General features: G+C 47.5%; 5 protein-coding genes across 5 annotated transcripts; 2 read left to right on the top strand and 3 right to left on the bottom strand.

Moving 5' to 3' along the window:
* Positions 1–485: 485 nt before the first annotated feature.
* Positions 486–1644, bottom strand: N7462_006629 (uncharacterized protein; the record flags this gene model as incomplete). Its single annotated transcript, XM_057078347.1, has 3 exons — positions 486–1007; positions 1075–1174; positions 1238–1644. 3 exons carry the CDS (start codon positions 1642–1644, stop codon positions 486–488), a joined length of 1029 nt encoding a protein of 342 aa, XP_056933927.1.
* Positions 1645–3783: 2139 nt separating this feature from the next.
* N7462_006628 (uncharacterized protein) lies at positions 3784–4035 on the bottom strand (the record flags this gene model as incomplete). Its single annotated transcript, XM_057078346.1, has 2 exons — positions 3784–3837; positions 3910–4035. The coding sequence occupies 2 exons, from the start codon at positions 4033–4035 to the stop codon at positions 3784–3786; spliced, it is 180 nt and encodes a 59-aa protein (XP_056933926.1).
* A 367-nt stretch (positions 4036–4402) lies between these two features.
* Positions 4403–5308, top strand: N7462_006627 (fungal specific transcription factor domain-containing protein; the record flags this gene model as incomplete). The annotated part of the gene is made up of 2 exons (XM_057078345.1): positions 4403–4716; positions 4780–5308. The coding sequence occupies 2 exons, from the start codon at positions 4403–4405 to the stop codon at positions 5306–5308; spliced, it is 843 nt and encodes a 280-aa protein (XP_056933925.1).
* A 1354-nt stretch (positions 5309–6662) lies between these two features.
* Positions 6663–10127, bottom strand: N7462_006626 (putative potassium/sodium P-type ATPase; the record flags this gene model as incomplete). Its single annotated transcript, XM_057078344.1, has 5 exons — positions 6663–7493; positions 7543–9433; positions 9494–9588; positions 9662–9788; positions 9850–10127. 5 exons carry the CDS (start codon positions 10125–10127, stop codon positions 6663–6665), a joined length of 3222 nt encoding a protein of 1073 aa, XP_056933924.1.
* A 1314-nt stretch (positions 10128–11441) lies between these two features.
* Positions 11442–12263, top strand: N7462_006625 (putative exosome complex subunit Rrp46; the record flags this gene model as incomplete). Its single annotated transcript, XM_057078343.1, has 2 exons — positions 11442–11777; positions 11850–12263. 2 exons carry the CDS (start codon positions 11442–11444, stop codon positions 12261–12263), a joined length of 750 nt encoding a protein of 249 aa, XP_056933923.1.
* Positions 12264–12978: the final 715 nt, after the last annotated feature.

Raw genomic sequence — 12978 nt, 5'->3', positions numbered from 1 at the left:
CTTACTCCATAAATCAAGTCTGACAAGCTGTCTCTTGCTTTAATTTCTCTTTCCTCCCACGCCATGGGTTCGCGAAAGCAAATTGAATTTATATGTCCCTTTGATCTCTGCTCGACTGGAGCTTGTAGATTATTATGCTCTGCAGACTTTTCATCAGATCCAATCAGAATACGCATGTAGATCGCGGTATAGCAAAAGTATAGGATGAGATAGGCTTCCCCTAGTATGACGCTACATAATAAATTTGATAAAATACACATTTCACTTTGGCTCGTGTTGAAACCTATACTCGACAATGTCTTTGTAAATTTGTTTCCAGTTTTCATTTTTGTAAGGTTGAGGAATCTATCTACTGCAAAAAGAAGCTCAATGGGCCGAGTAGTGAGCCGTAATACTTAACATGCCTACTACCAAAAGCTATGGAAAAGGTAATGAAAGGACGGACAGTGTTTCAGAAACCTCCGGCCCCCTGACCTTTTTTATACTTAGTAGGGCTTGACACCAGCCAATTTGAGAACCTGGTCGGTCATCTCGGGCTTCTCCAACGGCTCATTCCGCTCCCCGGGGCAAATCTTATCTCCTCGCATGGCCTTGCCCTGGGCGAAAATGTTGCAGTGAGGCCAGTGGGTGGTGCCTTCAAAGCGATGGAAAATGTCGGCTTTTAAAGCCACATCCTCAGGCGTAGCCAGGCTGGCCGGTGTATAGGTCGCGTATATAATTGTTCGTATGGTCTCACTTTGTGGCAATGAGGCGTAGTGGACTGTTCGAGAATCCCAGATAATAACATCACCAGGTTCGGCGTTAATTTTGATCAGCTTGCAGCCGTGGTCTTTGAACCACTCCACATCCTCCAAGGTAAACCCGTACCAATCGAGCTGGCCGGGGGCATCCTTTGCTTTGGGCTTGGGGGGGTTCTCCTTGAAGAAAAGTTCGAATAGCTCCGAGGAGCCCTGGAGCAGCTGAAGACCACCATCCAGAGGGCCGGCCTCAGATAGGTTGATGATACCCTGTGCGCAAGCGAGGCCCCTTACGGGTGGGGGACTGGTCAATATGAGGCCAGGGCGTCCATTTCACATCTGTGCGACCAGGGAGAGTAATGTTCACGGCGTCAAAAGACACTAAGAGCTCATCGGTGCCCCAAAGCTTGGCAAAAGGTTCAATAACGCCTGGCTCGCTATCAATGATAAAGCAGTTAATTTCATTTCCAATCCAGCTAAGAAAGCAAACTCTAACTTACGTCCGAGCCTCCCACACCCATTTCTCATGCGTGGCACAGTAACCCATAACCATCCCGCCGTTCATCATGATGGGTAGATGATCCTCGGTCCAAGTGCGCTTGTCATGGATATCGAAGCCGAAGGGGAACTTTTGGAACCACTCCATGGCCCGTTCACGATACTGAATGGCCTTCTCGCGGGAGATAGCACCCTTTACCACGGTGAAGCCCTCGGAGAAAAAGTCATCCCTCCAATCGCCGAACTTCTCCTTACTGCTGGCCTGCTTTGCGAGAATATCGGTCGCACCCCCAACCTGGGTGTTCTCATAGTCATGGTTGATGCCGTGGCTGGTCTTGAGATAACCGCCGTTGTAGGTCCGGGCGAGGGATGGCTCAACAGGCGGAGTCTCAACAAGTGCGGACGCCATTTCGAAAGTGTATTGAATGTCAAATAATACTTGTCACTGGATACAGTTGATCAAGATACTTGTCTACTTGAGTATTTGAATATGTGCGATTGATGTATATCCGTCGGACGAATACTGCGTTTCGTGAAGTCGAACGGGAGAAGGGAGCGTATTCTTCGCTTAAATAGGAAGTAGTCATTGTTCGGGGGTTCCATGCTGTGCTGCCTTTGCTGAATTCGAGTGATGACAGTTCCCACGGAAAACAAGGGTTGTGAGTGTATGGAGGAGCAAAATTGGCTTCCTTACTTCTTTGCTGTCTTTCCCGATATCCCGATATCCCGCGGCTGCTTCTCCACGGACCTGCGGGGTCATCAAAGTCAAATTCCTACATTTTCAACGGGAGGTTAAAAAATCATTTGAGGACTTCAGCACTTCCAGTGTCCAATGAAGACTCTCAGCTCAATTGGAATCATATTCATGCTCGTAGCAAGTCTATCGTATCACGCGGCACATCCCATCCCCGCAATTGCGCCCGTAACTGCCTTCAGTTCATAACCAGAGCAGCGGTCTTCCATGTCAATAGCCGAAGCGACTATTCCTCGCCTTCCATCGTTTTACATTTCTAGCTCTACAAATAGCTGGCATTTTATAGTAAGAATACGTAGATTTAAGCGTCCAGCATATCCTTCCCCCTATATCTTGTTCCCCTAAGCCGATCGATCTCCCTGGCTGCAAGTAGAAATCTGTCCTAGGATAGGGAATCTCAAGAGGAACCCCAGCTCCCCACGACACCCCACCTTTCCAATTTACAAATCTTCTCGATTCGATAGGTGCTCTTGAAGGGCCCGTTCTACCCTCCGGCGCCCATATTGTTTTTGCGGAGAGAGCAAACCCCACAATCCATCCGCCCCCGACGTTCACGTGGCTCGGCTCGCGAACCTCCCCCTCCCTCCTTTGAGACTCAAGCTTATACCAGTTGGACATGAATCGTCACTGAATTTCGGCTGCCTATTAATCGCTGCTGTGTTTGTGTCCTTTGTTGATATGTCAATATGAGTGGTGATGCTAGTGATCGGGATTTCTCAGGAAATTCGGAGACGCAGGCCGCTCCTGCCCCGAAACGACGCCGCCTTCGAGCTGTACGTGGAATAAGCTGCCTTTGATAGCCAATTCCAGTCTTTCTGATAGACCTGGTGCTAAATGGAAAATCAATAGTGTGATTCTTGTCGACAACGCAAAATGAGTAATTGAATGCTCATGTATCCCATGTCCCAAACTCACCCGATGCTAGATTCGATGTGACAATCTACCTGGATCTTGTCGTAACTGTCAAACCTACGGGGGGATTGTGTAATTACACGGGATGGCCACTCTATGCCGAGATCTAACACGCCTACATCCCGGGTGTGCATCAACCGCTCCAGCCTCTCGAAGAACTCCCGGCGACCAAGTCATCAAGGCCGTCACCATAGCTTGCGGACTCATCTATCACCATCCAGCTCATCACTCTCGGTCACAACCAATAGGAAATCAGACGTGTACACGGATGGTAATCAACAGAGCATAGCTCAGATGAGTCCCAACAGGCAGGACCTTGTTTCGGACGCACGACACGGCGACATGCCTACATCCTCACCAAGCCAGGCATCAAAATTCCCCCTTCTGGGGCCAGTATCACGCTCGATAGATAGTGTCCATGTGTTGTTACCACGGAAGTCGGCCAGTCTCCCAAAAATAGCAAATTTGCTGGCATCACTTCTCCCCAAGTATTTGCCAAATCGGTTGAAGAGCTGTTCAAGCCTATCGCTCCTCATCTTGATGTCATGGCCTTTTTTTGTCCAACAATGACATTCTCAGAGGAATTAGCATTTCAATCTCCTGTCCAACATCCCTTAGTTGATAAAGCCGTGGCTGATTTATGTCTGTGTCGTAAGTACCCAGCGAAATCGGAACCTGACCACGAACTAACCTGACCTCATTTTTTCATATATCTCAGACTTCTTCAATACGTATCACGCCCTTCTAACAATTCTGGATCCAAAGCTTTTCTATGACGATTATGAAAGGTTTTATCAGACAGGAAGGAGCTCAGAGCCCGCCGTCACTTCATGCATTCTCCTCGCTATTGCGCTTGGCTGTGAAAATACGGAGATAGCCGATTTACATTTTCGCACAGCCTGGGGTCTTCACGGCGACTTGGTCGCCCACCCATATCTGTCAAGCGTTCAGGCATTTATATTATTAGTATGTATAGTACCTCTCAGCTAGTTAGCAAATCACACTCACATCGAATTTTAGTCTCTCTATCTTATGAACAGCGGACGCGAAAGCCAAGCCCATCTCAATATTGGAATCGCCGCTAGAATCGCGCAGTCCATTGGACTTCACCGCAGCCTCTCTACACATAATCATCCTCATGAGTTTCAATTTGTCTTGAAAGAACACAGTTTACGCAGCTGTATCTGGTGGGTGTGTTATTGTCTCGACAAGTATCGCCGCCATTTCTTCTTTTGTGACAGCTCTTTTCTAATGATCATACTTCTTCAGAAAGCTGTCATTTGAGCTTGGCCGCCCTTCGGCTATTCGTGATGACGATTGTGACGCCGATCTACCAGATATCTCTCAGGCATTCACACCATCTTCACAGGCCATTGCTGGAAGTTATTTTCCTGACTTTTTCTCCTCCTTTATCGATATTTGTAAACACCTCTCCAGAATATCCTCCGATATTTTTAGTATCAGTGCTCCTATGCTTGACGAAAAGACGATTATCACCCTAATGGGAAACGCCGATATGCTCCTTCAGGACTGGCGGGCCTCGCTTCCTGGTAATCTAGTTCCAAATCAGGACTCGGCTGACTCCGAAGATCAAATATCCTCAATAGCAACCAGCTTATTGAACTGTACCTATTTGAATGCTGTGATTATGGTTCATCGCTTCTCTTTACTCTGTCGGAGCCGCTTGAATTATATGCTCAGTCACCCGAATCGTCGCATTGTAGGATCTGAAAAGGTCTGCCTGGATGCTGCGCATGACCTGGCCCATGCAATTAATAATCTCATTGCTGAAAGGCGATTGAACCCTATCCCAAGGTATGCATCCTTAGACATTCAATGATTCAAACTTGCTGTATTCTTATACGATCTTTGATTCAGGTGGATTCATCCCTATGCAATCAACTCTGTAATGGCCATTTTCCTTTCTCTTATGAAGTCTCCCCGGAAGTGGTCTCGGGATATTTATCTTGCCTTACTCCGTAGCATGCATCATTGCTTTCGGAACCGCGAAGACACTGCTTTGCTCAGCCGATTTCAAACATTCTTAGAAACACTCATTCAGGCCACCGAGACCCAAGTCCTCCATGGCCACGATCCAGGACCAGCACGGAACGAAATGTACAGAACACAGATGAACTCTCCATCTGACAGCCGCACAGGTGCTTGGACTCACAATTTGCTGAGCCACACAGCCGACGATCTTGCTCAGCGCATGGAGACAGATGGCCAAAACCGGGTGACTCCTCGAGATGAAGAATTCCAATTTGGTGACCTTTTCAGCGATCAGTACAATCTATGGAATTTTCAGCTCTGGCCACTGGCTCCCTTGAATGATGATGGCCTATGCATGAATGGTGAATTTAATATTCAAAACTCAGGCAAACTCGAAGATGTATCACCACAATAAGGCCACATTATGCTGCTCCTCCAAATCGATTTGCCGGTCTTTGTTAGCAAGATCTGGTGTAGAGAATTTGCTCGATGCTTACCTCTATGAAGGAGAAATCTGACGGTTACCCAGCGAATCCGCCATTTGATGTTGCCAATCTTAGTGAATAATATGCTTTTTGATACTTATTTATCATAAATTGTTCGTTTACCTGGTTTTGGTGATTTTGAGACCTAATGGGCTCATCAGAGTGAGAACTCTTTTCTCTTTTTACAGCTTCCTAGTGAAGCACTATTAATTCACCTACAAGCCACCTATTGTGTATAAGGCCTGTTTCTTTCAGGCCATGAAAAACAAGTAGGACCCGGGCATGGAAATTGGAACGAAAGTGAGTCAAAATACAGGTCTTACATCTGGAATAGGTGTATCAGCCTGGTAGCAATATATCGATGCACCATAACCATGCCTCGAGTCCGCACGCACAAGATCCTCTTCAAATTTTATCGGACAGACTCGTACTTCAATGAAAAGTAAATGAATCAATATCCTATCATGCATGTGCCGTTTGTCCTTGGACTGAGTCAGTGATTACGGAGGATATGTAGATCTTGCGCGGAGTTAATGAGCTGTCCTTTTTTGCTTCATGGTACTGTTTAATTTTCTACTGAAAGTGAGCAGAGTTAAGCTAAGAGTAAATATCCGAGACGTTTATATCTAGCATCATATGGCAAAGTGAGGCCGCGAAGCCTATATCAATAGAGAGAATAGCAATAATGAGAAATATCAAATCAGATAAACTAGACGAAAGAGGAGGTCACAGGCAGAATACCGAGGCATTTTGCATAGATAGAATGAAGACTTGTGTCTAAAGGGGCGTCATTCAAAGATAAATCCGAGAATGAATCAATTTATAGCTACCATCGACCCTGACTGTCTTCCTTCTATCTCGTATCATGGCATTATGATGTTATGTTAGTTCAATCGTTAGATTGATGTGTCGCTACACAATACAAAAGTTAATTCATCCGGTTTATGTTTGATATTGATCGGTATAGTTCCATATAGGAATACAATGTTGTAAGTGTTGTCACTTTCATACATTCTGGTCAGGACTTTCTTTACATCAGTTTTGACTTTATCGTGATGTATGAAGTTGGTCCGTCACCAGTAGACGAAATATCAATATAGTTTCCGATTTCAAGGAGCGAAAATATGGCCTTTGTTGAGGAAATAAGCCTCTATACAATCTTGAGGCAATTGAGATATAGCAGCGCAAAAAAAGGAGATTACCAATCTGCACACAATGAAGTATTGGCACGACCGTTTCCAATCCACCTAATTGGTTGTATGTTGAATCAACCCTTTCAGACTATCATTTCATTTCAACGCTCGTGTTTCCACTCGAAGAGAGTGGTGTGGGTGTATCAAGACCTGCTCTTGTCTCTGCATCTTCTAAGGTTAGAATAGCATTCTTACCACTTCCAATGCCGAATGCTCTCTTGACTGCTTTCCAACTTTCAACACAGGCCAGATAGGTAGCAGTACAGCCGAAGACGATACCCCATTCCCAAGTGATAGCATGGTGCTTAAAAACCATCTGGTTAATCACCGGTAAGTATATCACAGGAAATGCGACCACAAATCCCGCCATTACAGCCCAAAAAAGGAAGCGGTTACTCCAGAGTGTGGATAAGATCGACCACCGCTGTGGGAATCGGACAGGATCCATATTGAATAGAGAACGGGAGAAGTGCTTGACTTCCCAGGCCGTAACCAGCAGAAGAAAGGTTAGAGTTGCATAAGTTGTAGCTCTGGCTCGGAAAACAGCATCGCAAGTCGAATTATATCCTTGGTTGCACCCATCTCCGAGGTCAGATGCCCCAGTCCCCGCGGCATAGACAACACATACGAATGCGACCAGGCATAACGTGCCCATGAAAGTACCATATATCATTTTATCCATTATGAGTTCCCAGGTGAATACCCCAACACGCAGATCATGTGGAGGACGGTACATGATATCGGGTTGTGATTCTTCAAGTCCCAGCCCGACTGCCAAAAAGGAAGACGTGACAAGGTTTGCCCATAATATTTCAAGTGGAGACAACGGGAACACCGAGTCCCCTCCAGTATCTTTAAATGCAAGTGCTATCAGAAGAAGAATGACTTGAGCAATATTCGAGATGAGCAAATGCATGAGGAACTGTGTTGTGTGTTAGATAGGCCCATCGGGAAGATAAAATATCAAATACCTTCTGAATATTGTCAAATAGCCTTCTCCCCTCTTCGACTGCTTTAACAATGGATGAGAAGTTATCATCCGTCAAAACCATGTCAGCGGCTTCTTTGGCCACGTCGCTTCCATTCTTGCCCATAGCAATACCGACATCTGCTCTTTTAAGCGCGGGAGAATCATTCACACCGTCGCCAGTCATTACACAGAAGGCCTGACGGCGATGCATTGCATCAACCATCCGAACCTTCGTTGTTGGACTACAGCGCGCAATCACGAGAGGTAGCTCTTCAATAGCGTCTACTTCATCATCCGTTAATTTATCGAACTCATCTGCTGTCATCACCAAGCGCTGTGGCTTGGCCACGGCCATGACGCGATCGAGAATACCAACTTCCGATGCAATCGCGGTAGCTGTCTTGATATGATCCCCAGTTAGCATATGCACCGTAATGCCCGCCATCTGGCATTTGCGCACTGCAGCGGCGGTCTCAACGCGGGGAGGATCGTAAAGTCCAATAAGACCACCAAATTGTAGGTCTGATTCCGCGGCATTTCGTGGGAAGACATCGTCCGGTCGATTGATCGGCGTCTTTTTATATGCAATGCAAAGCACCCGCAGACCTTCACCGGCCATTCTGTCCGCAGTGTCGTGAATGACCTTTCTTTTGTCCTCGCTGATTGCCATTGACGGAATAATCACTTCAGGAGCACCCTTGGTATACACTTCATTCATGCCTTCTTTCGCGTTCTCATACACAACAGTCATCTTCTTGATGGCTGAGTCAAATGAAAATTCGGTGTGAAGCCTGATCCCCCGTCTTTCGATAACTGCGCTCTTTCCAAAGTCGAATCGCATGGCCAAAACATGCAGAGCAATTTCTGTAGGTTCACCAACAGCAGTCCAAATTTGGTTCTCATGACGAATGACTGAAAGATTGCAAAGTGCAAGCGCAGAGAGAAAAGTATGCAAAGCAGGGTGCTCCTCAATTGGACGAGTAGAGCTCCAGTCGATCTCGTCGAGCTGCACAACTCCACTCGTGGGATCATATGGATCTGTTGTCTGTCGGACATTAAGGGTCCCCGCATTCGGGATCCATGCAGATCGTGCAATCATCTTTCCTTGGGTCAATGTCCCAGTTTTGTCAGAGCATATATTAGTGACCCCGCCAACGGCCTCCAGACACTGCAGCTTTCGGACAATCACATTTCCCTTGGCCATAGCCTTTGTGCCGACGGCAATGGTGATAGTCAAGACAGCAATAAGAGACTCTGGAATTACAGCCACAGCAACACATATCCCGTAGATCAAAACCTCGCCTTGAACATCCCATAGATTGACTGAAAAGACGATGATGGCCAGCAGTATTGCTAGGGCGAAGAGCAAAAGGGCAAACTTGCTCAATTTGACTTGCAACGGGGTACCAACAAGCCCCAAGATCTTCGCGGTTGAAGTTTTAACACGAAGGTATGCCCGAGCAAGATAACTTTGATGATCTTTCGTTGGATGATCTTGTAGCAACTGCGCAATTTTACCCACCTCCGTCTCCATGCCTGTCGCAACGACTATTCCTATAGCTCGGCCTTGGGTAGTACTGCAAGCAGAATATGCCATATTCGTGCGATCGCCGATGGGGATGTTTGACTGCTTCAATGTCTCTTGGGGCGTCTTGAGAACTGGCAGGGACTCTCCTGTCAACAGGGCTTCATCCATGGACACGTTCATGCCGTCAAATAAACGTAAATCTGCAGGCACAATGTCTCCTACCGACAACCGCACAATATCTCCAACGACCAGGGACTCAGCCTTGACGGAGTTCACCCGACCATCCCGGATGGCCTTGCATACTGGAGCAGATAAGCGGTGGAGGGAAAGGATCGTTTTCTCTGCTCGGTAATCTTGGAAGAATCTGTATGATGACAATATCAGTGGCAGCCAGGGAAGATTAGTACATTGGGGAACAGCATACCCGACAACGATATTCAGTACAATGACCGCTGTTATGACTCCTCCTTCAATATAGTCGTCAATTCCAAAGGACAACGCCATGGTAATTACTAGGACCTTATTCCAGTTGTTAGCATTCTATGGCAGCTCCCTGTTCCTCAAATTCGGTCTTAGAAGGCTGTAACCTTACTATGGTTAGACTGTTGGACACCTGCCTTAGCAGTATCCCCCAGATGGAGACGCCCTTGATTTCGCGGACCGTATTCGGACCTTGTGTTCTGAGACGCTCGCCCGCCTCATCACTAGAAAGTCCATGGCTAAGAGAGAAGATTTCTGGTGAGATAGGGCCAAGTGAAGAAGCTATTTGAATCTACATACTGTAGGTCCGTTCGCAGGAGTGTAGCAATATCGGATGGCTCGAGAAGATGGGCATTTTTGCTTTGGTCTTCTTGGCTTCGCAGGGGCTCGCGTGGTGTATGTGGCTCGACACGGGCAGACAGGCTATTACTGGCCGGTCTGGACGTGGGCTTTTCATTAGTGTTGCACGGCTCAAAGCTTATGGCTGCAGTTGCATGGGGGTTAAACTTGGGCTCCTTAAAGGCACATATAGGAGGCTCCGTCGATTCCTCGACATCGGGAGGCGTCTCTATGCCCATTCAAGTAGGTGGAAGGGAATGAAGAAGAGTGAAAAAGCAGGAACAGGATGCTCTTTTCTTTCTTGCGAGTCAACTTATAAACAAGCTAGATTCCCTTCGTCGACAAGGAGTGATCCCCGTTGGAAATAAATTGTAGCGGAGAATAAAAGGCGTTGCCACTTGAGATATTTGTATGAGAGATTCAAGGCTATTCTCGGTTCCACACAAAAGAGGGGGGGAACATCCGCAAGGCGGGGGATTTCTTGTCCCATTCTTGGGGCCACGATGTCATTGGGGCATGCTCTGGCCGATGCTTGGCTGTTCTATTCCGACCGATAGCTTGCGACCATGTTGGTTGGCTACGCACCAAGTGTCTTGGAGCACAGCCAGGCGAGCGCATGATTGGGTGCAGATGGCCGGGGGCGAGCCACCGGCGTCCTCACGGCGTGCATCCATGCGCATTCCTGGCTGCGTTGAAGTAGGAACTTATCGAGTAATCCATATACTTGTTCCCTGTAGTTTTTTCCACAGAGCACGGGGCCTTGTGGGCCAACAAGCACAGGCAAAGCGAGGAGATCATAACCAGTTTATCTAGAGTAGTCTGTGTTTTGGTGGAATTCCATGGTTCCGGCAAGTCCATGACTGCATCGCGCCGGATATTTTACCAACCCTTTGCAGTGCCACGTTCCAAGGTCTAGGCGTGTCAGAAATTCTGGCATATGATTTAGAGAGACCAGTTCCCCGGCCAGTAATGTTATGAGAAAGAAAACCAGCAATCTGAGTCGATGCGATCAAGCAACCCGAATCCTTAAAAATAGATCTGGTTGATCTCTTCACATCGTTGGATTTTTAATATTTTTAATAGTGTCATGTCATGGCTTATTATAGAACTATAATCGCCAAGCACGCCGTACACTCCATCGATCGATTGAAGGCTAATGAATTACTTATGTAGAAGTCAAGTTGCTTTAAGTGGTCAAGTTGCATATATATTTTGTCAGTTATGTCGGCTCGTATAAGCACCGATTCCAAACACCTTCCTAACTGGAGAACCGGAGAAAAGGTCATTGATAATCCTCAAAAATGGACAAGGGCTTTTGTAAATCTGCATAGAATTATTCATTCTTGCCCCCAGTTTTTCGCAAGCCGATGCCCAGCAATAATGCAATCGAGCAGTCAACGAAGCCCTGTCAACACAGACACCCGGCCAATCATCGGCCCGAAAATCCGATAAGAAAAAATCGCGGGAGCTCCAACATCGATTCTCCAACTCCAAACATTAATTACCACCCTGGCTCTTACTCTCTTTTCCCCCGTGACACCTCGTGCGACATCATGGTTGGCCCTACGGCATCACTCTCCAATTTGAACCGTAGCGACGGTTCTGCGTCTTATAAGTGCCCAACCACCGGCTATAGCGTGCTCGGTTCGGTCAATGCTCCTGTTGAGCTTCCCGCCCGCAAAGATGCCCTGAAACCCGAAGAAGCCACCGTGGAAGTCTTCGTCAAACCGGGAAATACCACGGCTGGCATTGGTGAACGCTATGTCGAGGGAATATTGCGCAGCGTGCTTCAGAAAGTGATCCTGGGACGCGAAAGAGGATTTCCTCGTCGCGGGGTGGTAATCACCCTCGCGATAATGGCAGGCGAGGCTGTCCAACGAGGTGATTCGGTAAGATTGATCAGCAATTCGCTTCGACATCCCGGTGAACTCACACAACTATGATGCTAATATTGATCGCAGTACATTTCTCTCCTCCCAGCCCTCCTCCAAGCATCCTTGCTCGCCCTTCTTTCGGCCGCCGTTCCCCTGTCCATGACCTTCTCTACTGCACTGGTTGGCGTGACAAAGTCGGGTGAGATCATCACCAACCCCTCTGCGGATGATGTGAAGATCGCCGCTTCCCTCCATACCCTTACCTTCTCCTCCAAGGGCCATCTACTTCTCAACGAAAGCCAAGGTTATTTTGACTTTGACATCTGGGAAAGCGTACGTGAGCGCGCACTCTCAATCTGCCAAGATTCGGGAAGAACCCGGCCTGATGGCGATGTCGCCATGAGCGACGAGCCTGACAGTATTCGCTTGGATGGGTTTGTCCGCGAGACCGTGGAGGATCGTATTCACCGCGATTACTCGTGGAAGATCGATTCGATCTGAGAAACATGGGACAACATATGACCTAACAGCAGCGAACCACATGCTCGGAGCACGCGAGCAGCCACTGTGATTACTTTCGAATCTTGATCGCATTGCCGCTATTTGATTCATCTGCATCAGCCATTGAATTCTATACGAGGATTACGAGCTTGGTTAGCATGGTGGCCTTGTCGCAGCTCTTGGCCTCCACGCAATCAGCCGACCGTTGTTGTATTTATGGGATAGGTTTTGTTGAACCTTGAACGGCATTTTGAGCCTCTAGCACATATTGGGGCTCTGCCTGCCCTACAATGCTTGAGAACCCTAGCGACCCTGTGCGGCTGAGACGCTAGTCTGAGCCCCCCTTTGTCACTCCGACGTACCGACTGGACACCAAATGAGAAAGAGTTCCGTTTCGTCGAACGAAGCAAATTTCTCGAATATTGGAAGACACCCGAATTGCCCGGAAGGAACAGCTCCTGAAGCTCTGCCACCAGACCCCTACCGAGGCCGACCGTGTTTCATCTTTGCCTTGATGGATTAATGGGACCGGTCTCTCTCGATATAGCATGAAACACTATTTCTATGCGGTGCGATCAGAGCCATTCATGGGGTTGCTATTGAACGATGTACTTTGAGTGGAGCAACAAATTCCAAGGATGATCTGGCCGTGTTTCGAGGCCTCTCTGAAGTCATTCGCGTACAAGTTTCCCAGTATAATTCTGTCAACCAACTA

The sequence above is a fragment of the Penicillium macrosclerotiorum genome (assembly GCF_028827735.1).
Source record: "Penicillium macrosclerotiorum strain IBT 26536 chromosome Unknown utg000006l_segment0_segment0, whole genome shotgun sequence".
Classification (NCBI taxonomy): Eukaryota; Fungi; Ascomycota; class Eurotiomycetes; order Eurotiales; family Aspergillaceae; genus Penicillium; species Penicillium macrosclerotiorum.
The sequence above is the reverse complement of the archived record's forward strand: the minus strand, read 5'-3'. Positions and strand labels throughout refer to the sequence as shown.